We start from the raw sequence: 26953 nt of genomic DNA on the forward strand, positions 1-26953 counted from the left end.
GTAGAACTTAATGCAATAATTAAGATGAAGAAAAAGAATGGTAGTGGAATAGCCATTCATAATGAAATACTCAAGGTAAAACAGGACTGGAATAAAATTATGTAAACATGATAAAGGCTGTTTAACTTAATGATTCCTACTGTTTTTTACAACCAGAAATATTTGAGCTAGTTCCATTTAGTAGATAGAAATAACTAATGTCACAATTATTCAACATTGTTTTGGATGTTGCCTAAGGCAATGAGAAGAAAAATAATTTGCAACATATATTGCAGAGTAAATAAGAAAAAGACAACCCAATAGAAATATGGACAAAAGATATGAGCAGATAATTCACAAAGACAGAAATCCATATAGTGAATCAAAAGTACATACAGTGGAGCAAACATGGTGGAGAAGTAGGGGAATCCTACTTCCCACGTCTCCCAAACAAAGAAAGGCTGAAGCCAAAGGACTTTGAACCCCAAGAGTCTGGGAAGAAAAGAGACTGAATCTACCAGGGAGAAAAGGGGACAACGTGAGAGACCGTAGGTGGGTGATTGCGAACTGGGGGAGATAAAACGGGCCACATAGGCATGGAAGGGAGGGATGCCCTTTGGTGAGAGACAAAGGGAAGAGAAAGAGTGACTGGGGAAGGGTAAAACTATCTGGACAAGAGAAAAACCTCAGACCAGGACGGAGAGGGATCCCATCTCTTAACTGCAGGTCCCATCTTCGGACTGGGGCGAGCTGCCCTGTTCACACACCTAGGGAGGAGGGGAGCCAACTCTGGTTTCAGTGCTAGATCGGGGGTGCAGTCTGCAGCAGGAGAAACCAGTCCCCTCCCCTAAAGGACTGGGGCACACAACAAAACCAGCTAGGACCTCATATCAGGAAGCACTTTCCCAGTACCGGGGTGCACAGAGCAGGATTTTAAATTCCAGCCAAGCCCCTGGGGCAAAGGTGTCGGCAGAGTGAGATAGCCCCGTCTGCACCTGCAGGACAATGAGGATGGCTCCAAAGGAGTGATTTGGGCACCAGGTCATGGAGAAGAGACTGGGTTGGGGGGAGGGGGGGTCGCCATTTTTCTCCCCACCACCACCAAGGCAGGGCCTCAGGATCGGTCTGCCAGGCCCACAGTGGAGGGAGGACCAACCTACACCAAACCATGCGCCTCAGCACAGGGTAACTGCATATCTACTGGAGCGGGATGCTGTGGAACTAGACGACAGCATCTCCAGAACAGCGCTGCAGCATTGCCTGGATAAATTGTAGGACAATTCTGGATATATGGATATATTCTCTCCCCCATTTCTCCTTCTTACCTCTTCCCTCTTCCAGGCTGGTTACTCTGGTTATTGATTTGTTTAAACAGACATATTTAATCCATTCTCTTGATACATGTTCTATACCTCCTTTACATTCCTTTCTCTCTGGAATAATCAAGCCGTATAGTTTCTCTGTCTGGGTAACTTTATCTTCATTTCTTTTCCCCACCTCCTTCCTTATTTTCCTTTCTCTCTCTCTGGATTAAGCCATTTAGTCTCTCTGCCTGGTCAATGTTTATTTTTTCTTTTTCCTCCGCCCCTGTCATTTTTCTCTTTGTATGTGCTCTTCTATCAGCACTGCTTCCACCCTGTTCCTTACTTGTAGCTGGTGTTTCTGGTTTTTTGCTTTTGGATTGTTTTTAGATTTTAGTGTTTTGTTTTTATTTATTTGTGTGTTTGCGTGTTTTTGTTTCCTGTGTTTTCCTTTCCAGGGCTACTTCAAGGAACAAATCAAAGCATACCTGGTGGAGGGTCCAAAACATCACTACGGGTAGGGAAATAAAATAACCACAGTCACAACAACAGAGAGCAAGTAACACTCTCCAAAAAACACCTCCTAAAGTGCCAGGCTCTGGACAGTGTATGACTGCCCCCTTTAATACAGCAGTGCTTGAAGGTGCAGATCATATAACAAGCTTTTAAAACTCATAAGGGACGTAAAACTAACCAAAATGATGAAATGGAAGAATTTTCCTCAAAAGAAATTCCAGGAAAATGTGACAGCTAAAGAATTTATCAAAAGAGATTTAAGCAACATAACTGAACAAGAATTTAGAATAATAGTCATAGAATTAATTGCCAGGCTTGAAAAAAAAGCATAGAAGACAGCAGAGAATCTATTGCTACAGAGATCAAGGGACTTAAAAACAGTCATGATGAATTAAAAAATGTTATAAGTGAGGTGCAAAATAAAATGGAGGCGACCACAGCTCGGATTGAAGAGGCAGAGGAGAGAATAGGTGAATTAGAAGATAAAATTATGGAAAAAGAGGAAGCTGAGAAAAAGAGAGATAAAAAAATCCAGGAGTATGAGAGGAGAATTAGAGAACAAAGTGATTCAATCAAATGGAACAATATCTGTATCATAGGAATTCCAGAAAACAAGAGAAAGGGGCTGAAGGTGTACTTGAACAAATCATAGATCAGAACTTCCCCAATGTGGGGAAGGAAACAGGCATTGAAATCCAAGAGGCACAGAGAACTCCCTTCAGACATAACGAATCGACCTTCTGCATGACATATCATACTGAAACTGGCAAACTACAAGGATAAAGAGAGAATTCTGAAAGCAGCTAGGGATAAATGGGACTTAACATACAAAGGTAGACACAAAAGGGGAGTAGCAGACCTATCTACTGAAACTTGGCAGGCCAGAAAGGAATGGCAGGAAATCTTCAATGTGATGAGCAGGAAAAATATGCAGCCAAGAATCCTTTACCCAGCAAGTCTGTCATTCAGAATAGAAGGAGAGATAAAGGTTTTCCCACACAAACAAAAACTGAAGGAATTCATCACCACTAAACCAGCCCTACAAGAGATCCAAAGGGGGACTCTGTGAGTGAAATGTTGCAAGGACCACAAAGTACCAGAGACATCACTACAAGCATGAAACTTACAGACATCACAATGACTCTAAACCCATATCTTTCTATAATAACACTGAATATAAATGGACTAAATGCACCAACCAAAAGACATAGGGTATCAGAATGGATAAAAAACAAGACCCATCTACTTGCTGTCTATGAGAGACTCATTTTAGACCTGAGGATACCTTCAGATTGAAAGTGAGGGGATGGAGAACTATTTATCACACCACTGGAACTCAAAAGAAAGCTGGAGTAGCCATACTTATATCAGACAAACTAGACTTTAAATTAAAGGCTGGAACAAGAGATGAAGAAGGGCATTATATAATAATTACAGGGCTCAATCCCAAAAACTGTGAGATCATGACCTGAGCCAAAATCAAGGATGCTTAACTGACTGCTCGAGCCACCCAGGTGCCCCGATAATTCTGTCACCCTTATTTCCATCATTTAGTCTTAGTTCTAGAGGTAATATATAAAATACTCACCATCAGTTTTATGCTGAATTCTCATGTCATCTTAATTTTTTTGAAATTTGCTCACAGCTCATAAAAATAATATTCCCTGGGTTCTTCATAAGTATGTAAACTTTATCCTTGAAGGTCAGCTTGACTGGATATAAAATATGTGACCCACACTGTATTTCTTTAAATAAATATATTAATCCACTGATTCTGGCATAAAAAAGTATCATCACAAAATCTGATTGCAATATGATTTTCTTTTCTAAGTGACTTAGCCATTTTGACTGGTACCCACTTTTTTTTAACACAATATTTTTTTTTTTTAATTTTTTTTTTTAACGTTTATTTATTTTTGAGACAGAGAGAGACAGAGCATGAACGGGGGAGGATCAGAGAGAGAGGGAGACACAGAATCTGAAACAGGCTCCAGGCTCTGAGCGGTCAGCACAGAGCCCGACGCGGGGCTCGAGCTCACGGACCGCGAGATCATGACCTGAGCTGAAGTCAGCCACTTAACCGATTGAGCCACCCAGGCGCCCCTTTAACACAATATTTTTAATGGAATCTGTGATAATAGACCATTCTGGGTCAATTATTCAGGTACTTGGTATGCCCTTCTCATATGTATGTTTGAGCTTTATTTTAGCAAATTTTTTTTTTTTGTATATAGTTCTTAGAATTTGTTCTGCTTCATTGCTTTGGTTTTCTTGAAAGACTTCTATATATGTTGTATCATCTGTGCTTAGTTTTTATATCCATCATTTTTTTGTGGAATCATTTTTATGTCTTTATTTCTGTTGTTTTAATTTTCCTTTGTCTTTTATTTCCCTTATCAAGTTATCTATGGCATCTTATTTACTTCTGTGTTCCTTCTAATTTGGTCTTCATGTTCAGATTATTTTTATTTTATTCATTTTTTAAAATGTTTTATTTATTTCTGAGAGAGAGAGAGAGGGAGAGAGAGAGAGAGTGGGGCAGGGGCAGATAGAGAGGGGGACAAAGGATCTGAAGCGGGCTCTGTGCTGACAAGCAGACCATGAGATCATGATCTGAGCCAAAAGTTGGACACATAACTGACTGAGCCACCCAGGTGCCCCAAGATTATTTTTTATCTTTTTTTTTTTTTTTTTTTTTTTTAATTTTTTTTTCAACGTTTTGGGACAGAGAGAGACAGAGCATGAACGGGGGAGGGGCAGAGAGAGAGGGAGACACAGAATCCGAAACAGGCTCCAGGCTCCGAGCCATCAGCCCAGAGCCCAACGCGGGGCTCGAACTCACGGACCGCGAGATCGTGACCTGGCTGAAGTCGGACGCTTAACCGACTACGCCACCCAGGCGCCCCCCAAGATTATTTTTTAAATTTCTTATTCTTTCCTGAGCTTTGCCAGCAATATTTTCATATCTTCCTATTCTCTTATTTCTCAATTTCATTGAAGAATTATCTCATTCCTGATTATGATTTATGTCATTTTTTAGTTTCCATTATTTCATAATTTCTTTCTGCTCATTTTAGTCTGTTTTATGGGCATATCTATGTGGCATGCCTTTGTTGTCTGTAAGAATATCATTTAATTCAACTGTACTATTTTCTTGCTCCTCCTCAGTATTTATTTTAGTACATAGTACTTGTATTTCCAGCTGTTCACGTCAGAATCCTGGAAGTCATTCTTAACATCTTCTTTTACCTTAATGTAATCAAATAATCCTGTCAACTCTACTTCTAAAATATATTTTACATGCTTTGCTTTCAACTCCCAGTTCCACTGCCAATTCCCCGGTCCATGTCACCAGCATTACTCATCTGAACTACTGCAGTAACCCGCTTGTCTACAAACATCTACTCTTGCCTCCTATTTCAGTGTTTTTTTTTTTTTTTTTTATGTTTAATTATTTTTGAGAGAGAGAGGGAGACAGAATGTGAACGGCAGGGGGGGGGAGGCAGAGAGAGAGGGGGAGACACAGAATCTGAAGCAGGCTCCAGGCTCTGAGCTGTCAGCACAGAGCCTGATGCAGGGCTTGAGCCCACAAACTGCAAGATCATGACCTGAGCAAAAGTCTGGCATTCAATCCACTGAGCCACCTGGGTACCCCTCAGTCAGCATTTTTAGTTGCAAACATCAGAATTCACTCTAGTTAGTTTAAGCAGAGAATATATTTATTAAGGGTATTAGTACATAGAACCTCTACGAGGGACAGAGGTTCAGAGATTCAAGCTTTGCAGTGAGGACCAATGCCTGAATCACTGTATGCAGGAGCTGCCTCAGAAAACACCCTGCCACCCCTGCTTAGCACAGATCCTACAGCCATGCTGATGAAGCTGGGGACTAGGTTCCAGATGTTTTGACAGTGCTTTCTCCAAAATTTAACCACTGATCTTGCTCCTTCACCAAAATCAATTTTGCTCATGGTGCCCACTTGCTCTTTTTGCTCCATTCCTTATGAAATCTCACATGAACCAGAAACACATACTTGTGTCTTAGATGCAAGGGTAGATGAGATAGAGTTTTGGCTTCTGAGAGGCTCAGTGTGAGGAATTCTCCAAATGTGGAAGAGTTACCAGGAAATGAAGAGTAGCCACAAACATGATGTCCTCTACACCCTACTCTAGTGCATATTTCACACTGCAGCTAGATAATTCTAAAATACAAAGCTGATTATTACTAACTTTAAATTAAATGTGGACATTTAAAAATGCAAAAGTACACATGTAAGTACATAAGTAACCTCCATGTATCTCCCACCCAACTTCAACAAATATTTTGCCAGTCTTGTTTCATCCATCCTGATGCCCTTTCCCTTTTGGAGTATTTTGAAGCAGATCCTAGACACATGTAATTTCTAGTAAATTCTTCAATATCTATCTTTAACAGATAATAACCTTTTAAAGGCATAACAATAACACTACCATACATCTCAGAATTAGCAATAATTCCTTAATATCATCTAATATTGAGTCTAGTTTCAAATTTCTCCAATTGCCATAAAAGTATCCTTTTACATTTGGTTTATTTGAAAAAAAAATTTTTTTTAACATTTATTTATTTTTGAGACAGAGAGAGACAGAGCATGAACAGGGGAGGGGCAGAGAGAGAGGGAGACACAGAATCTGAAACAGGCTCCAGGCTCTGAGCTGTCAGCACAGAGCCCGACGCGGGGCTTGAACTCATGGACCATGAGATCATGACCTGAGCCGAAGTCGGATGCCTAACCGACTGAGCCACCCAGGCGCCCCTACATTTGGTTTATTTGAAACAGGATCCAAAAAAGATCTCTTAAGCTTCTTTTTCATCTCTGACATCTGATCTCCCTAATTTCTTTTCTTTCTCTCTTTTTTCTTTCTTTCTTTTTCTTTCTTTCTTTCTTTCTTTTTCTTTCTTTCTTTCTCTTTTTCTTTCTTTTTCTTTCTTTTGTAACTGGATCATTTGTCTATAGAATATATAGCCTTCTGGGTTTAGGTGATTACTACCTAGAGAAGGCATTTAACATGTTTCCCTCTGTATTTCCTGTAAACTAGTAGTTTATCGGCTTGATTAGGTTCTGGTTTAATTTTTTGGCAGGGACACTTTTACAAGTGGTGTTGTGTACTTCCTGCTGCATGAAGTTATGAGACACGTAATGCTTACCTACTTTCAGTGATGTTAAGAATGATCAGGGGGGCCTGAGTGGCTCAATTAAGCGTTGGACTTCAGCTTACGTCATTATCTTGCAGTTTATGAGTTCGAGCCCCACATCCAGCTGTCTGCTGTCAGCACCAAGCCTGCTTCGGATCCTCTGTCCCCCTTTCTTTCTGCCTCTCAAAAATAAACATTAAAAAAAAATAGATTGATCAGTGGGTGCATGTGTTGTCAGCCTCATTCATCCTTTAGAAAATTCCTTGTTACTCTTTCACCTGGTTGTTTTAGCCTTCTTGATGATTGTTGCCCATATCTATTATTTCACTAGAGGTTGCTAAGTGGAGATTTTTCTATTATTCACTTCGTTTTTACTAGCTTGGATTCTTCTACAGAAAATAACTTTCCGGGCACCTAGGTGGCTCAGTCAGTTAAGCATCCGACACTTGATTTTGGCTCAGGTCATGATCTCACAGCTCACGCTTATGAGCTCAGCATCAGCTCGATGCTGAGCGTGGAGCCTGCTTGGGATTCTCTCTATCCTCTCTGTTCCTCTCCCCTGCTTGTGCTCTCTCTCTCAAAATAAATAAACATTAAAAAAAAAAAAAAAGAAAATTACTTTCCCTCATCAATATTTGATTACCCTGAAGTTTAGATACAGGAAAGGTAGAATAGATGCTGGAGTCTTTTATTTTCTGGTTTTCAGAATGAAGCTGCCAAGGCAACCTCCAAAGGTGACCAATGGGTTTCTTATTTTTAATATCATTTTGAACTCATAGATTTTCACATATTTGTTGTGTTTAAATCAACTGCAGATATTATTCAATTCTTTAATTGTCCCATTTGGGGCCAGTAGTAGTCTCTTTATTTGACTCCCGTGTCCTTTTGGCAAGACTAACATAGTTTTGATAACCCTCTTGCTTTCTGGCATAAGATGTCTTAGGCTCATTTTGTCCCACACCTGGAATCAACCATTTCTATGAGGAGCACGAGTTTCTTTTTAGAGACCATGTTAACCCAATTGCCTTCCCATTTCTCTTAAAAGCCCAAAATACCTATCATGGTATAGTACCATGCTTCCTAACATTGGTATATCACAGATGGGTTATATTCATAAGTGGAAAATTGATCTCTTCAGAGCTCTGAGTTGATTGTAGGGCCTGTGTTATCTGAAGAAACTGGGTGTAAGCAACTTGATCTATTTTTCACAGTGGTGCATACAATATTTTCTGTGATTGCAATGATGTGAAAATAGTTGGGAGGTGTAGGTGTAATGAATAAACATATATATTTGTCAGCTCAACAGACCTTTCTTTGGTCAACCTCCTCTTCTCCATCCAGGTCTAAGTCTATTTTAGTCTATGTAATCAAGATGAGCCTGACAGGGCTCTTCCCCTCCTTCCTCATCCATACAGATAATTGCATTTCCAGAATGGATACATGCATGATCCAGGCCTGGGCTAGTAGAGGATTCCACTCTGCCCATCTGGTCAGTTCAGGGATGGGTATGTAAGCTAAAGTTGGCTACTTAGAGCCTTTTCTGATACTTCTGCCCAAACCATTTTTCTCTGGAATTGTGAGTTACAAAGATCTTGCAAGCTTGGAGCTGCCAGTGGCCATCTTGCCACAAAATGGAGAGAACCTGAAAGTCAAGCAGAGGCATGTAGAACTAAAAGAAAAAGACACAGTCCTAATGACATTCTTTGGACTCCTAACTCAAACCATGCCTAAAGTTAAAATACCTCTTACTTACCACTGGAGGACACCCTACTGCCTGAGGTCTACACGGCTTTGCATTGTCCCTCTATACCCTCAACTAATAGGACTCTTTTTCTCAGTCCTTTCCTAGCCACCTTAGACCTACTTGTAGTTCCATGAAAGCCCCAAGATCTTACCACCTTCAGCCTGAAATGCACTTGTCCCACTCTTCACCAGTCCAAATCATTCTCTCCACCAGCCTTAGTTAGTCATTACATCCTTAGCAAAACAGTCCCTGACTTTCCTGTTCAGGTCAGATCCCCTGTTAGTCATCCTCACAGCTGGCTATGCTTCTCTCTCATTGTCCTCCCCGTAAGCATAATCATTTGTGTAATCACAAATGATTAATTTCTAATGTTCCTGCCAATATGGACATTCCATGAGGGTAGCAACTCTGTATACTTTGTTCATTGCTTTATTCCCAACAATGACATGGTGATTTGTACATAGTAGGTACCCTTTGAATATATATTGAAAGTATGAATAAATAATTTTAAGGCTTAAGGTACATATACATAATAATTGTTTATTAAAAATGTACATTCACAATGTTAAAATACATTAAATTACAAAAAAGTTTGCAGTAGTCAAAAATGGCACCTAAAATATCCTCTCACAATAAATTACTCTTGAGCAGATGCAGATAAGTAGTTTATCCTCCCCAAAACAAAAATCACATACGGATTTATTTCACTTTATGCAAGATAACTGGAGGAGTTTAAGTGTAGGCAAGTTTAGCAAGGTAACATGGAGATGCTTTGTGAAGCTATAAATCCCTTCAAATATACAAATCATTTTCTTATTCAGTTTAGGTTTTCAAAAACGTTATCTTTTCTGAAATGCATACTATTTTTCAGTTTTTCATACCTTAAGGTCTCCTATCATCCTTTGCAGTTTATACTCCACTTGTCCCACTCAAGAACTCAGTTAGTGATTTTTTCCTCAAACTTTACCTCCCTGCTCTCTCCTCCACCCCATGTCACTTCCTTATCTTCTTTTGTGCCAAGATGTGTGCTGGTATAATCCCCCAGAAAAGAAAGCATTCTTAATAAAGGAAAGGTGTTAGTTGTTGTTGCAAGGTTATAGTTTATATGAATCTTATTCAATATTATAAGTCTTTGGAAATTGGGAAACTTCTCTGTCATACTTTCTTGCATAGAAACAGTCCATTATTGTAGGATAACAGCCCCAGTCATTGGGCTTCAATTATGTTTCTCAAATATTTCTGCTAATAGGAGTCATTGGTATGCATAACTTGATTTACTCTAAAATAAGCAATTAACTGCTCTTAAAATTTTCTGGGTTATTTCCTATACAATAAAAAATTTAGAGGTTCAGTGTGTGGACTCTAAAGACAGACTGTTACTGAGACAAATCTTTTCTCTGTGCCTCTGTTCCTTTATCTGTAAAATGGTGTCATAACAGCACCTTTGCTTTATAAGACTGCTATGAAAATGTACATTATACATTACGTGCAATATGAAAAGAACTCTATAAATGTTTGCTATTATTTTCATCATTACCATTGTTGCTATTACTATCTAAACCAAGGGTGGAGTTTACTCTTTTAAGATTAGAGCCCCAAAAATGTAAGACTGAGGAAGGAGCTGCAGAACATCAGGGAAAAGAGATCCCAGAACTTGACCAAATAGCCAGAAACCTGGCTATGGCTCTGATAAGTCTAACTGAAGCAGAGTCTCACTATGGGGGGTGGAAAAGAGTAAAAACAATCTCTAAAATTTAACCATGGGATGATTTCTGTCAGATTAAGCTTTCTATTAGGGCTGAAGAAGTTGGATTTAAGAGTACAGCAAATTTCAGGGCACCTGGGTGGCTCAGTCGGTTAAGTGTCTGACTTCAGCTCAGGTCATGATCTCATGGTTTGTGGGTTCAAGCCCTGCATTGGGCTCTGTGCTGACAGCTTGGAGCCTGCTTCCAATTCTGAGTATCCCTCTCTCTCTGCCCCTCCCTTGCTTGTGCTCTGTCTCTATCTCTCAAAAATAAACATTTAATAAAAAAATTAACATGAATTCCTAAATAAAAATAGGGTTATTAAAAAAAAAAAAGAGTACAGCTAACTTCAATAGCAAAAAAAGCCAGTCTGATTTAAAAATGTTCAGAGGAGGGGCACCTGGCTGGCTCAGTCAGTAGAGCATGTAATTCTTGATCTCAGTTCAAGCCCTACATTGGGGGTAGAGCTTACTTAAAAAAAAAAAAAAAATTTTTTTAAGGTCTGAATGGATATTTTTCCAAAGGGCATACATATGGTATAAGAAAGCAGGTTCATAAAAGGATGCTCCACATCACTAATCCACAGGGAAATGCAAATGAAAACCACAATAAGATGTCATCACCTCACACTAGTTAAAATGGCTATTATCAAAGAAGACAAGAAATAACAAGTGAGAATGTGGAGAAAAGGGAACCCTTGTGTCCTGTTTGTGGGAATGTAAACTGGTGCAGTCACTGTGGAAAACAGAATGGAGGTTCCTCAAAAAATAAGAACTACCAAAAGATGTGGCCATCCCTCTTATGGGTATATATCCAAAGGAGATGAAGGCAGAATTTTAAAGAGATATGTGCACTCCCATGTTCATTGCAGCATTATTCACAAATGCCATGATATGGAAACAACACAGATGTCTATCAGTGGATGAATAAAGACGTGTGTATGTGTTGGAATATTATTCAGCCATGAGAAATAAGGAGATCCTGCCATTTGTGAAAACGTGGGTGGACCTTGAGGGCATTATGCTAAGTGAAAGAAGTCAGACAGAGAGGGACAATACTATCTGATATTACTTGTATGTGAAATCTAAAAGAACTTAACTGTTAGAAGCAGAGAGTGGGATGGTGGTTGACAGGGGTTAAGGGGTGGAGGAAATGGGATGTTGGTCAGAGAACAAACTTCCTGTGATAAGATGACTAAATTCTGGGGATCTGTTGTACAGCATGGTGATCACAATTAATAATACTGTATTATATACTTAAAAGTCGCAAAGAGAGTAGATCTTAAATGTTCTCACCACAAAAAAAAAGAAATGATAATTATGTGATAGGATGGAGGTGTTGGCTAGTGCTATGGTGGTAATCATTTTGCTATATATAAGTTTATCAAATCATCACATTGTACACTTTAAACTTACACAATAAAGCTGTAAAAACAAACAAACAAAAGATCCAGAGAGAAGATATCCATTTACAAGTCAAGGAGTGACTTCAGAACAAACTAACTAACCCTGCTGACAATCTTGGTCTTAGACTTCTAGCCTCCAGAACTGTGAGAAATAAATTTCTGTTTTTCAAGCCAAAAAAAAAAAAAAAAAAAAAAAAAAGAAAAGAAAAGAAAGAAAGAGAGAAAGTAAAAGGGAAAAAAAACCCCACAAGAATACAAGAAACATAGTGTAAAGTGCAGATTATAGTGTTTACTTGTTTGCTTTCAGATTTGAAAATAGAATTTACAGTAGGAAACATTTGGAAAAATATTTAGAAATATTTTTGCATTTTTTGGTAATATTGATTATCCACATACATAATTCTATACTAGTTCCTTTTATCAGCATTCAATTTATGTAGAGGTAGAAATGTACACATAGAGAGTATGATTTAGCCAACTTCAAGTAAACTCAGTAAACTGTTAGATTAAAGCAATTTTACCTAAAATATTTATTAGCCTAATTAGATTGGGGCTGTCATGGCCTATCCAAATTTAAAATTCTGCAGTTCTGAATAGCTACTTAGACATTGTTTGGGAACTGCTGTGTCTTCCCTGTCACTACTGAGAAATGGGAAAAGTAAATAAATTAAATAATTTAATTAAATAATTAAAGTAATAGTTTTTCTCCAGAATTTAAGGGAGTTGAAAAATGTCAGTAATTTTAATAAACAGTTTGCTATTCAGTATATGTATACAGTAACATACCTGGCTTATGTTTCTAAAGTGAATTATTTAGGGGCGCCTGGGTGGCGCAGTCAGTTAAGCGTCCGACTTCAGCCAGGTCACGATCTCGCGGTCCGTGAGTTCGAGCCCCGCGTCAGGCTCTGTGCTGACAGCTCGGAGCCTGGAGCCTGTTTCCGATTCTGTGTCTCCCTCTCTCTCTGCCCCTCCCCCGTTCATGCTCTGTCTCTCTCTGTCCCAAAAATAAATAAAAAAACGTTGAAAAAAAAATTTAAAAAAAAAAAAAAAAAAAAAAAAAAAAAAAAAAAAAGAAAAATGTCAGTAATTTTAATAAACAGTTTGCTATTCAGTATATGTATACAGTAACATACCTGGCTTATGTTTCTAAAGTGAATTATTTAGGGGCGCCTGGGTGGCGCAGTCGGTTAAGCGTCCGACTTCAGCCAGGTCACGATCTCGCGGTCCGTGAGTTCGAGCCCCGCGTCAGGCTCTGGGCTGATGGCTCGGAGCCTGGAGCCTGTTCCCGATTCTGTGTCTCCCTCTCTCTCTGCCCCTCCCCTGTTCATGCTCTGTCTCTCTCTGTCCCAAAAATAAATTAAAAACATTGAAAAAAAAATTAAAAAAAAAAAAAAAATAAAGTGAATTATTTATTAGTACTTGAAAGAAAAAAATAATTAGTCCTACCAAAGGTAGTGAAATCCATCTTGATCTCTTAATCTTCTTTACTGCTCAAATATTAGAATTATTTGTACTTTCTCCTATTAGGGAACTAAAATAGGACAGAAGGTATAGAATTAAAAATAATGCTTTATAGAAGGTAAGGTAGGATGGTAGGCATGGTAAATGGAAAAGTTAAGAGTCATGATTTTCATTTCATAAGGAAATTCGATAATAGAAGCTGCATTTTTTAAATAAATAAAAAGTAGGTATCTTCAAACATAGGTACCTCTATTTAGGTAGATAATTTCTATAATTTCATTTTTTTTTGTTATTGGTAATTCATAAAGAACTCTCCTTATGGCTTCCCTGCATAAATACTTTCTCATTATTTTAATGACACCTCTGCAGTTTGAATTAAGAGCACAACTTCATATTTATAAACCACTGTCCACTCATGAGTTCATGTAACCGCTAAAGAGGTGTTATATGAAGAATACTTTTTGAAATACAGAAATTATGAACCAGAGTGTTTTTATATTATATTACTGTTCGTATTTACATGTAGAATTCCCTATATTAATCAATATATGTTCTTGTTATTCAAAATACATAATATTTGCAGCCTGACTTTTGGAAATTGACTCATAGCAACTGTCTTACAGAGCCCTGGAAGAAGAAATCCCATATAAGTACTTTCCATCATAGAGTTAGTTAGGTTACTCTTGAATCCTTCCATGCCTCACAGAAAAAGGAACAAGTCTTCTGTAAACCACACCCAGGAGCATGATGGTAAGCACCACTATTCCACACACAAGGCTGAATGCCCATCGTGGACCCCAGGAAGTGTACACTTGGCTGATGAACACGGGTCCAAGAATCCGTGCTGCACTTCCAGAAGCTGTTAACCAGCCCATGTACACACCCTGTGGTGGAGAGAGAGAAAAGCAGACTGATATTTAGGTTTAGTCATTTTAAAAATAAGGGTGAAAGTACTATTACCAAATTATGACAAACTCACAAAAATCACTTTCTCCATCTTTTATTTTTAAATTAAATATAAAATGTCTCTCTATAAATACAGCAAATAATGAACAGTATACTTACTTGATTAGTCAGTTTAAGAAAAATAAAAGTCAGTTTAAGAAAAATATAAACATACAAACAATGTCCAATGTCTACTGAAGCCATGGAAACAATAAAATTTTTAAAATCTACCCTTTATGGCTAACATTTATTTTGTACTTACTATATTCCCAACACTGTGCTGGGTACTTTACATATATTGTTTCCAATATACACAAATTCCTGCAACTGTTATTACCCTCATTCAACAAACGTGAAAGCTGAAGCTTAGAAAATTCGAGTAATTGTCCAAAATATTTTGAAGGTTTGTTTGGCTGAATCCACTATACCACTTTCCACTATACCATAATGTCACTCTTCCAACTACTATACTCCAAACTATAACCAATACAATCTATCCAAGAATGTACAGTGCAGTAACACTTTTAATATCTCCAAATTGAAAACAGCCTAACCGTCAATCAATGGTGGATTAAGTAAATATATTACAGTGTATTTAATGAATAGAATGCTAATCAGTTGCTTAAAAGAATAAGGTCCTATATAGAGTAAGATATTATAATGAGAACATCTATATGCACTAACAAGGAAAGAAGACTATGGCTATTAAGTAAAACACTACAAGATGCAAAAAAATATTACGTACATGAGAGAAAATATATTGTTTTATTTTTTTAATTTTTTAATTTTAATTAAAAAAATTTTTTTAATGTTTATTTATTTTTGAGAGAGAGAGAGAAAGAGAGACAGAGCATGAGGGGGGAGGAGCAGAGTGAGAGGAAGACACAGAATCCAAAGCAGGGTCCAGGCTCTGAGCTGTCAGCACAGAGCCCAATGCAGGGCTCAAGCCCACGAACCGTGAGATCATGACCTGAGCCGAAGTCAGACAATTCTTTTTTTTTTTTTTTAAAGGCATGAGTGCGTTCTAGGGGCGTCTGGGTGGCTCAGTTGGTTAAGCGTCTGACTCTTGATTTCGGCTCAGGTCATGATTTCACGTGAGCCCCACGTGGGGCTTCGAGCTAACAGCACAGAGCCTGCTTAGGATTATCTGTTTTTTTCTCTCTGCCCCTCCCCAGCTTGCTCTCTGTCTCTCTTTCTCTCAAAAAAAAATAAAGTTAAAAAAAATTTTTTTAAGGCATGAGTGCATCCTAAAATTTGTATGGAACCAGAAAATACTCCCAAATAGCCAAAATAATGATGAAAAAGAAAAGCAAAGTGGGAGGCATCACAATTCTAGTCTTCATGTATGTATTACAAAGCTGTAATCATCAAGATAATATGGTACTAGCACAAAAACAGACACATAGATCAATGGAACAGAATAGAGAATCCAGAAATGGACCCACCACTATATGGTCAACTAATCTTTGACAGAGCAGGAAAGAATATCCAATGGAAAAGAAGACAGTCTCTTCAATAAATGGTGTTGAGAAAACTGGATGGTGACATGCAGACAAATGAAATTGGACCACGTTCTTAAACCATACATGAAAATAAATTCAAAATGGATGAAAGAACCTAAATGTGAGACAGGAAGCCACCAAAATCCTAGAGGAGAACACAGCAGCAATCTCTTTGACACCGGCCATAGCAACTTCTTACTAGACACATATCCAGAGGCAAGGGAAGCAAAAGCAAAAATGAACTATCTGGCACTTCATCAAGAGAAAAAACTTCTGCACAGCAAAGGAAACAATCAGCAAAACTAAAAGGCAACCAATAGAATGGGAGAAGATATTTGCAAATGACATATTGGATAAAGGGTTAGTATCCCAAATCAATAAAGAACTTATCAAACTCAACACCCCAAAACCAAATAACCCAGCAAAAAAAACAGCAGAAGACATGAACAGGCATTTCTCCAAAGAAGATGTACAAATGGCTAATAGATACATGAAAAGATGCTCAATGTCACTCATCATCACAGAAATACAAATCAAAACCATAATGAGATACCACCTCACACCTGTCAGAATGGCTAAAATTAACAACTCGGGCAATAACAGATGCTGGCGAGGATGTGGAGAAAGGGGAACCCTCTCACACTGTTGGTGGGAATGCAAACTGGTGCAACCACTTTGGAGAACAGTATGAAGGTTCCTCAAAAAGTTAAAAATAGAACACCCTATACCCAGCAATTGTGCTACTAGGTATTTATCAAAAGGATACAAAAATGTTGATTTGAAGGGGCAGGTGCACCTCAGTGTTTATAGCAGCACTATCAACAATAGCCAAATTATGGAAAGACCCCAAATATCTGTGACTCATGAATGGATAACGAAGATGTGGCATATATATATACAATGGAATAGTACTCAGCCATCAAAAAGAATGAAATCTTGCCATTTGCAACAATATGGATGGAACTAGAGTGTATTATGTGACGTGAAATAAGTCAGAGAAAGACAAATACTTATGATTTCACTCATATGTGGAATTTAAGAAACAAGACAGATGAGGGGCGCCTGATTGGCTTAGTCGATTAAGCATCCAACTCTTGATTTTGCCTCAGGTCATGATCTCACAGTTCATGAGATCGAACTCTACATCGTGCTCCGTGCTGACAGCACAAAGTCTGCTTGGGATTTTCTCTCTTCCTCTCTCTCTGCTCCTCCCCTGCCCTCTCTCTCTAAAATAAATAAATAAACTTACAAAAACAAAACAAAAAAGATGAATATTGGGGAAGGGAAAATAAAATAAGATAAAAACAGAGAGGTAGGTAAACCATAAGAGACTCTTTAACTGTAGAGAACAAACTGAGGGTTGCTGGAGGGGAGGTGGGTGGGTAGGAATGGGCTAAATGGGTGTAATGGGCATTAAGGAGGGCACTTGTGATGAGCCTGAGTATTATATGTAAGTGATGAATCACTAAATTCTACTCCTGAAACCAATACTACACTATATGTTAACTAACTTGAATTTAAATAAAAACTTAGAAGAAAAAAATAATAATTAAATAAATACTTGTAATATACAAAAAACATTTTCATAATTTTAGCTCACTAATTGTATCATTGATACTTAACACTCATTTATAAATAACTAAATACTACATACTAATAAATATCTTCCAATTAAAAAAAAAAAGGCATGGGTCTGCATATGCTTGAATAGGTATAGAAAGATGTCTTGAGGCATACAAATGAAGTGAACAGGGGTTGACTTTAGTGTGTTGAGGCTAAGGGGAGTCTTCATTTTCTGCTATACACATTTCAAACTATTTGAATTTTTTACAACTATCATACATTGCTTTTGTTATGTGCTTTTATTCTTGGTTTTGAAAATACAATTTTATGGATTAAAAGACTCAGAAAGTACCAAATGTCTTACCTACTATATACCTTAAAAACACAGTATTAAAAATTTTCTTTTCTCTTTGTCTTATTTCAATAGAAATACTAATTTCTGCCCTGAAAATGTAACATTATCAGTGCAATTTTTATTTTATTTTATTGTTTAAAAAAAATTTTTTTAATGTTTATTTTTGAAGGAGAGACAGATAGATCATGAGTGGGGGAGGGTCAGAGAGTGAGAAAGACACAGAATCCAAAGCAGGCTCCATACTGCAAACTGTCAAGCACAGAGCCGGATATAGGGCTCAAACTCACAAGCTTTGAGGTTATGACCTGAGACGAAATCAGACGCATAACTGACTGAGCCACCCAGGCACCCCTATCAGTGTAATTTTTAAAGAGGAAAGTAGTATTTTCATTTTGTGACCATTTAAATAACTTGTACTAAAAAGAAGGGTTACGTGTAAACCCCGAAAATAACCTAAATGTACTATATTTGGAAAATGAATAAATGATGGTACATAAATAAAATGGAATACAATGTATTCCATGGAATAAATGTATCCCATGTATTTAAAAATAAAAAATTTAAAAAATTAAAAAAATAAAATTAAATGTCATGGGAGAATATTTACAATATATTGTTATATTTTTTAAAAAGCAGACTATAAAATAGTAACAATGATATAATCCTGTTTTTGTGTTAAACACCCACAGACATAGATAAAAGACTGGAAGTATAATTTCCCCAAAATTAATTGTCTCTGATAGTTTTCTCCATTTGGACTCTATATTTTTTCTAATTTTTATATAATGGATATGAAAATTCTTATAATAAAAATGAATTTTAAATTATACATAGCTGCTATACATGTTTAAGACTGCTGTGCTTTCATCTCTTAGTAATTGTCTCTAGGACCAGATGAAATTAAGCCTAGATCCACATTTGTCTATCAATTTTGGCTTCCTAACTTTTGCCTAGTTTAAGGATGAGTTTCAGAAATTTATGCTTCAGGTATTTTTTCCTCTGAAATGATTTTGAGCTCACAATCTTGAATTCAAAACATTTTTGAGCTCTAACTTAGAGTACTCGTTGTTAAATTTCAACATACTAAGTCCTAGAAGTACTTTATAAAAGTTGGTTGTTTTTTTTTTTTTTTAATTTAAGGTGCTGAATATGATAAAAACCCACCAACTCAGCTTGTGTAAAAACAGAGAATGGTAGCAAAAAATGTACCTACAAGTATATTTCATGTGATTGCAGTATCAGGATAACTTGCTCACCTGAGGTTTTGGTCCCAGAACTTTTGAATACAACGTATAGGACGTAACATTGCAGGTTGGATAGCCTACTCCAATTAGCGTAGCTGCTGTGAGGAACTGAGCCAGATGGATCATGGGAGTGTAGAAGCACCAGGCTTGTTCAATTGGGCAACCAGTGGGTCCTTCGTTGTGATCTTCTCTTGGAGACTTCCAAAGAGTAATAATAATTTCCCCAAATGTGGTATTAGGGATTGAATTATTATGTAACTCTGTAAAAACAAAATTAGTACAGTGTATTACTTACTAATTTTAAATGAATAACAAGGGATAACATTATAGAAATAAGTATAGCTATACCTTCCCACTGTATTTTGGGAAACTGATTTCCCCAAGGTAACAAGATAAAGAAGCCAACCCATACAACGATGAGTCCTCCCAGAAGAATAGCACGGTCACCAATCCTGTTAAAGAACAGAAACTCTGTAATTTAAAAACAAAACATTATTACATAGTTTCATTACTTTTATATTTTATAAACTATGCTATAATATCTTGATGCTTTTAGTCATATACCAACTAATATGAATGCTAATATAATTTTCCACTAAAAGGAACCAGTTGATTTCAGATCTTGGACAGAAAACGTATAAGATGAGCCTGGATAGTTTTTTCATACCAAAGAACACAGAAGCTATCAGTGGCTACTAGGTACTCTTGGTACTTGGATAAAGGTACTCTGAGCCAATTTGAAGACACTGGCCAAAACACAACAGTGCGAACAACAGAACAAATAGTAATGACAATGGATTAAAACACATGTTATAATCTATGAATTCATATTATATTAAAACAAAATGCTCTTGGTTACTTTTAGAGTATGTTTTAAATAAACTCATTATTTTAAAACTCAGTTAATAAAAGGAAACAATCATCTTGTCTTTCCTGTACAAACTGTACCTCAAGATAACCAAATAATTGGTGATAAGAAGGTTCTCTTCATAGAAAGTATTCCAAAAAATTATATAAAGACATGATAGAATTAAAATATCAACATTTTTCAATTATCTATTAATATATTAATGAACCTAGAAATGGCCAATGGTCACTAACATTATAAAAAGAGATAAACAAAATATATTTCTCCTGATATAAGCACATATTACCACCTACAAAGTATATTCTTGACAAAAAATTGAACTCAAATTTCATCAAGGTTCTAGATACAAGTACCAATTTTTCAGAAATATAGTAAACACAGGAAAATGTTAACAACAATGACAACACCACCACCACCATAAGAATTCAATCAGTGAGCTCTAAAATGTGAGAAACTATAAAGCATACATCCTGGTTTCTTGAAAACCTATAGATTAAAAGACTTAATTAAGAGCCTCGGAGAGCCTGGGTGGCTCAGTCGGTTAAGCACTTGGCTCAGGTCATGATCTCGTGGTTTGTGGGTTTGAGCCCTGTGTTGGGCTCTGTGCTGACAGAGCCTGGAGCCTGCTTCAGATTGTGTCTCCCTCTCTCTCTCTGTCCTTCCCCTGCTCATGCTCTGTGTCTCTCTCTCAAAAATAAAAAGAAACATTAAAAAAAAAAAAAAAAAAGAAACTTAAGAGCCTGAGTCAAGTAAGCTGTGAAACAAAATAAAAAAATATGAAACAAAACAAAGTAAATTTAAAAAACATTTAAACCAGTGGAGAAAACTTGAATACTGCCTGGATATTTGATGATATTTAGAAATCACTGTTAACATTTTTAGATGTGATAATGTTGTCATCATGAACTTTTAGAGATACATACTGAAATATTTATGGAAGATATGAAATGATATCTGGGACAGGCTTCAAAATAATCTAGGTATAGGGGATAGGGAGTGTGGAGTGGGTAGAACTATATAAATGAATCACAATTATTCAAGGATTGGTAATCATTGAAGCTGGGTAATGGATATTAGAAATTCACTACATGATGCTATCTATACCTTTGTATATGTTAGAAATTTTCCATAATAAAAAATGAAATTTACAAACAAGACCAACGACTTCCTAAAACAAAATAAACAAACAAACCCAAACACCTCACATCACCTTCAGGATACCTAGGATTCACATCTTTCCAACCTGATCTTTTCCCATTGCCATTTCTTTCCTGCTCTGGCCAAACTTGCCTTCCTGCTTTTTCCTTAAACACACAAAGCTCAGTCTTCTGGAAGAAGAGAGTTCCAGACCCCCTGCATGACTGTTTTCTGACTTTGTTGAGGTCTCTGATTGGATGTAACTTCTTCAAACATGCCTTCCTAGAGCAGTCAGTCGAAATAACACTGCCACTCTCTCTCCCAACCCTGCTCTTGCTACTCTTTATTCTCTTCCTCTGCTCCATTCTTCTTCACAGTATTTACCATTACCTGACTTCATATTTTTGTTTATTGGTTTTCCCACCCAATAGAACATAAGCTCTCTGAAGGTATGGAATTGGACAATCTGTAAGAATACCTATTTCTATAGCAAGATGTAATGCATTTACTGTTATTTAATTTTGAATATAAATCTATGTCTATGTCTATATCTGTATCTTGTCCCTGCTTCTTGGCTTTATACACACAGGAATCTTCATAGTACCCCCCCCCCCAAATTGCACATAACCTGACACACTGAATCAAGATGTGTTAATTGATTTTAGAATGTTATAAAATTCTAAAGTATCATTAAAATATTTTAAGAATTAAATTGTTAGGATTGCTTAAATTCATCAACGAATGTCTCATCTCGGACAACATGAATGAATTTAATTTTATACAAGCACTTCCCCCAAAGCGTGTTTTTCACGGTTGTAGCTTTACAAAATGCTTCTTTAAAATAATGGTCTATATGGGACGCCTGGGTGGCTTAGTCGGTTGGGCGTCCAACTTCGGCTCAGGTCATGATCTCATGGTTCGTGGGTTCGAGCCCCGCATCAGGCTCTGTGCTGACAGCTCAGAGCCTGGAGCCTGCTTCAGATTCTGTGTCTCCCTCTCTCTCTCTGACCCTCCCCCATTCATGCTCTGTGTCTCTCTGTCTCAAAAATAAATAAACATTAAAAAAAAAATTAAAAAAAAAATAATGGTCTATAGTCAAAGCTACAAACAACTTTGTACAATAACTATATTATGCTACATAAGATATTTGTCATTATGATAATATATATAAGTACTGAAGATTTGGAAGTTTTAGATAAAGAAGTTTGGCAATTTTAAGCACAATTTTCCAGACTTAACCACTAAATCCTTTCTGTTGCATAACATACATATACACACATATAATACACATAAACATATACATATACATATATACACATACATATATATACAGCAGAACAAAGTTTTATAAAATACACTTTTAGAAATACTTTAAATAAAACATAGTATACAAAAGATACATTAGAAGACAATTCACTTGGTAAAATATCTTGCTTTACCAAAGAATATACCATATGGTATAGAAATATGTGTTTCCTTAATAAACTTTAAATCTGTTTGCAAACACTCAAGCACTAAAACTAATATATGAGAGAAAAGCTTTATTATTTTATTTTACTAACATATTTGTTTATATTATTAGCTTTCAATGGAGAGATAACATTTGTTTACATTGTTAGCTTCTCAATGGGAGATCAGGTCGGAAAGATGTGAAGGCTTGTAGGCATTCTGAAGGTGATGTGAGGTGTTGGATTCATTCCATGTTTCCCTTTTTAAAAAAAGACTTTTTTAAAAGCGTATTTTAAAATTGAGTGAAACAAAACCAAAGACACATAACTTACTTCTTGGAAAGTAATTTAACCCCCATGAAAATAAGAATTGCCTCAACTCCAAGAGCAGCAAGTATTATTCCATCATATAATACAGCTTGTTCTCGAGTCCAGGCATACATATCCATTGTTAATGGAGTAACGATGCTAAGAAAAACAAATTATTGTTATTTATTTAAATCACAGTCATTATAAAAGTGAAATAGAAGCTTTAATAATGATACTGACACATTCAAGAATTTGCATCTCTTTTAGCAAAGATACCAGCTCTCTCTATAAAAATTTTTTAACACATTTAGTTGTTACATGCACAAACTACTAAGTTTGATTGTATTTTTATTTACTAATATTTATTTTAATTATATAAGTAACATATCCATATTGCAGAAAGTCTAAAAGACAGGAAAAGAAATAAACCAACCATAATTCCTACCCTTCTAACTAACTAATCATGGTTAAATTTGGTTTAAAGTGGTTTCTTTTTTATTTCATCAAAATAAGTAATAATATAATAGTAGTAATGTTACTATTATTAGGTTATTAGAAACTTGTTGGACTTTTTCTCTTCCTTAGTCTCTTTTATCACTATCTTTGAATGTATATATCTCTCTTCCTACCTCTGAATGTTGCTCTTCCTTTATTTGACTATCTGTCTCCTTCCTTGCCAAGCTTCGTTTCCTATTTTGTATCTCCTCTGTTAACTGGATGCAAAATGGAATTGAAATATATTTAAAATATTCATTCTTTAAAAACAAAAGAACACCACCATTTTAAATTTTTAAATCAGAACAGCTGATGTGGAAAATGGTTTGGTGAATTCTAAATATCTTAAACATAGAATTACTATATCATCCAGCAAATCCACTTCTGGGTGTACAACCAAAAGAACTAAAAGCAGAGACTTAAACAGATACTTGTACACCAACATTCATCACAGCATCATAGCATTATTCACAATAGCCCACAGGTGGAAATAACTCAAATGTCCATCAATAGATGAATGAATAAATGAAATTGGTATATATGGACTATGGAATATTTTTTAGCCATTAAAAGGTATGAAATTCAGATACATGCTATAACAGGAATGAACATTTAAAAACATCATGCTAAGTGAAATAAGCGAGGCACAAAGGACAAAAGGAAATGTGTTGTATGATTCCATTTATATAGGTACCTAGATTGGAAAAAGTAGAATAAAGGCTCCCAGGAGCTGGGTGAGGGGGAATGGGGACTTACTGCTTAATGGGTATAGAGCTTCTGTTTGGAATCATGAAAAGATTCTGGAAATGGATAGGGGTTATGGTTGTACAACATTTGTGAATACACTCAATGCCACTGAATTGTATGATTAAAAATAGTTAAAATGATGTATTTTATGTTATGCACATTTTCCCACAATTTTTAAAAATGCCCCCAAAATCAAATGAACTGAAACTTTCACATATCTCAAAAATTTTAAAAATAAAAATAAACTAAAAAAAATAAAAATCAAGCAAATCTATATGTATTGGCATAAAAATGTTACAACGTATTGACAAAAGAATAAACCAAATTTTCAAATGATAATGTCACATAGTCTATGTTGATTTAATAGACACACACACATAATAGCACATATGAGTACTTACACATGTAAGTACAACTAGTACTTACAGTTGTATAGAAAAAATATTTCAAAAATTACACAATGATGTATTAGCAGTGGTTACTTCCAGGGAAAGGAATGGATATGGAAATACAGTTGCAGTGTTTAGCATATTTACACCAAGAATATATTATTTTTATAACATAATGGAAAGGCATTTTAAAAATAAAAAAGCCATATGATAACTAAAGATCAACAAAGCTTACACAAGGCAGAGATTTTGTAATATATCATACTAGTTTTTTTTTTCAGGATCAGGATCAGATGTTAAATAGAGTTAACACTGCCAGGCTGAGCTCCATATACATAGAGAGTTATATAGCTTAAAGTTAATTTACTCATGGCACTAAAGTTTTATAACTATATTTATCATAAAATTCCAAGAAAGGGAGGAAAGATAAAGTAATATTATAGACAGAGAATTAACTATATTCAGGTTAAAAGCATAAAATTTATGTATACTTTTTATATCATGACAAAACGTATGCCTTCCATAAAGTTTCTGAGAATATCGATAAGCCTATTAATATTGCATTAAGAAATACAGATGATTTACATAATATGATATAAATGAAGACAGAATAAAACTTACGTTTCAAAAAGGGCAAAGATAAATAGAACCACAAAAAACAGAACATTGGTGGCCAAAACAGCAACTTGATCAATATCTCCTTGGGGAAACTGAACTTCATCTGTACTTGCTATAATAAACAGGAGAAAAATTGTATTACTTAAACATCTAATTTTTCTTATGACACTAAAATAATGTAGAAACTATATGTAGCAAATTCTGTGACTAAATATTTAAAATCACTTTTAGGCTTCTAAGTGGTTTAAAAGTAACAATTTATACCATAGAAGTAATTTTTAAATGGCTTAAAAATTTTTTTTCTTAATTTTTATTTATTTTTGAGAGAGACAGAGCACAAGAAGGGGAGGGGCAGAGAGAGAGGGAGACACAGAATCTGAAGCAGGGTCCAGGCTCTGAGCTGTCAACACAGAACAGACACAGGGCTGAACCCATGGACTGCAAGATCATGACCTGAGCCAAAGTCAGACGCTTAATCGACTGAGCCACCCAGGCGCGCCAAAATGGCTTTTAAAAATAACGTGAATTTTCTTCCCAGGAGATATACTTCAATTCTGTTATCTATAGGAAATACTCAGATTTTCTATTTGCTGTCTCTTGATCCAAAATAGGAATATATTTTATAAAATTCTATAAAATGAGCTCATTCTAAATATATTTGCTTTAAATTTCTACTGCAAGTTTTTTTTTCTATTTTACCTAAATCTTAAATTTATGAGGATTTTTTCATAGCTTATTAAATCAGCTAGTTCTGTGATTCACTTCAGTGGATATGTATTTTGAATTTCAATGTTATGTGAAATTAGTATAAGTAAATATCCTTATACGTTATTACCACAGTTTTTAAAAAATCCTTATATTATCATGTATATTTTTGCAAGGAAATATATTTTGTAAATTACCACCAAGATTTGATGGTGCTTTTATAAATTAGGAGGAAGTGAGTGTATTGACTTATCTTAAACTATGTATTAAGCTACATACTCAATATTAGTTATTCCTTATATAACTGAGAAGTGTGAAGCGAAATACACCTACTTATATACATTTGTCATGCTATTTTACAATTTACCTACTTATTCAGAGTAAACCAAACAAGTAATTCAATAATGTTTTCATTTTATGCTATCTTTAAGTGTGTATGTAACACCAGCAGGGGGCATGGGGCTACTTTCCCAAGATACAGTAAGTTTCTATAATTTTTCTCGTAATAGCGTTTCCCTTTATATCTCAGGATTCCTGACAAGGAGTTCCTCCTCCAATAATAAATGAGACTTGGAAATAGTCTGCTATATCTGGGGACAATTAAGCACCCTGAACACTCAACAAAGAGTTATGACCTCCCTTTCTAATGGCACAAAGAAAACTGGTCACCTTTGTCCAGATCCTTTTCCGGGATAGACTCTGGTCCTTGTGGACCTTATATTCCTCGGGACAGACCTGCCTGATTCTCTGTTACCACCTTGAACCCAGTCTTTACTCCTTTGAATTAAAAAGCAACATTGCCCCAAGTTAGACTGGAGTTTGCATCATATATGGTTAGTTTCCTGCAGCCTCTACCCAGTGCTGGCTTCAGTGGGAAAGCTCAGAAATGTTGCATCCTAGACTGTGAGGATTGACTGGGTATCAAAATTATAAGAATTTTAGGAAAAGACTACACTAATATATTGATTCAAAAACTATATAATTAGCAATTATGATCCTATCCAATGATAACATTTTTAATAATAGGGAAAAAGCAGAAATATTTTAAATATTTACTGAAAAATTTTTAAAAATTTTTTTTAACATTTATTTATTTTTGAGAAGAGAGAAACAGGGCATGAGCAGGGGAGGAGACAGAAAGAGGGAGACACAGAATCTGAAATAGGATCCAGGCTCTGAGCTGTCAGCCCCCAACGCGGGGCCTGAACTCACGGACAGTGAGATCATGACCTGAGCCGAAGTCAGACACTTAACCAACTGAGCCACCCAGGCGCCCCAATATTTACTGAAATTTAAAAATGA

General features: G+C 36.1%; 1 protein-coding gene across 3 annotated transcripts in view; it reads right to left on the bottom strand.

Moving 5' to 3' along the window:
- Positions 1-26953, bottom strand: part of MFSD8 (major facilitator superfamily domain containing 8) — a 143550-nt gene that overhangs the window by 11479 nt on the left and 105118 nt on the right. Inside the window, exons 10-15 of one of the 3 annotated variants that reach the window (XM_078445761.2) lie at positions 24950-25058; positions 22722-22856; positions 19284-19387; positions 18948-19195; positions 13312-14210; positions 6984-7153 (exon numbers count right to left, since the gene is read on the bottom strand). In XM_078445761.2, the coding sequence (XP_078301887.1) occupies positions 14004-14210; positions 18948-19195; positions 19284-19387; positions 22722-22856; positions 24950-25058 (803 nt within the window). In that variant the 3' untranslated portion in view covers positions 6984-7153; positions 13312-14003. Of the gene's footprint in view, positions 1-6983; positions 7154-13311; positions 14211-18947; positions 19196-19283; positions 19388-22721; positions 22857-24949; positions 25059-26953 lie in introns of those variants that run through there. The other 2 variants (XM_078445763.2, XM_078445762.1) reach the window with 2 other exon arrangements.

This window comes from Panthera onca, chromosome B1 (assembly GCF_046562875.1).
Source record: "Panthera onca isolate mPanOnc1 chromosome B1, mPanOnc1 haplotype 2, whole genome shotgun sequence".
NCBI lineage: Eukaryota > Metazoa > Chordata > Mammalia > Carnivora > Felidae > Panthera > Panthera onca.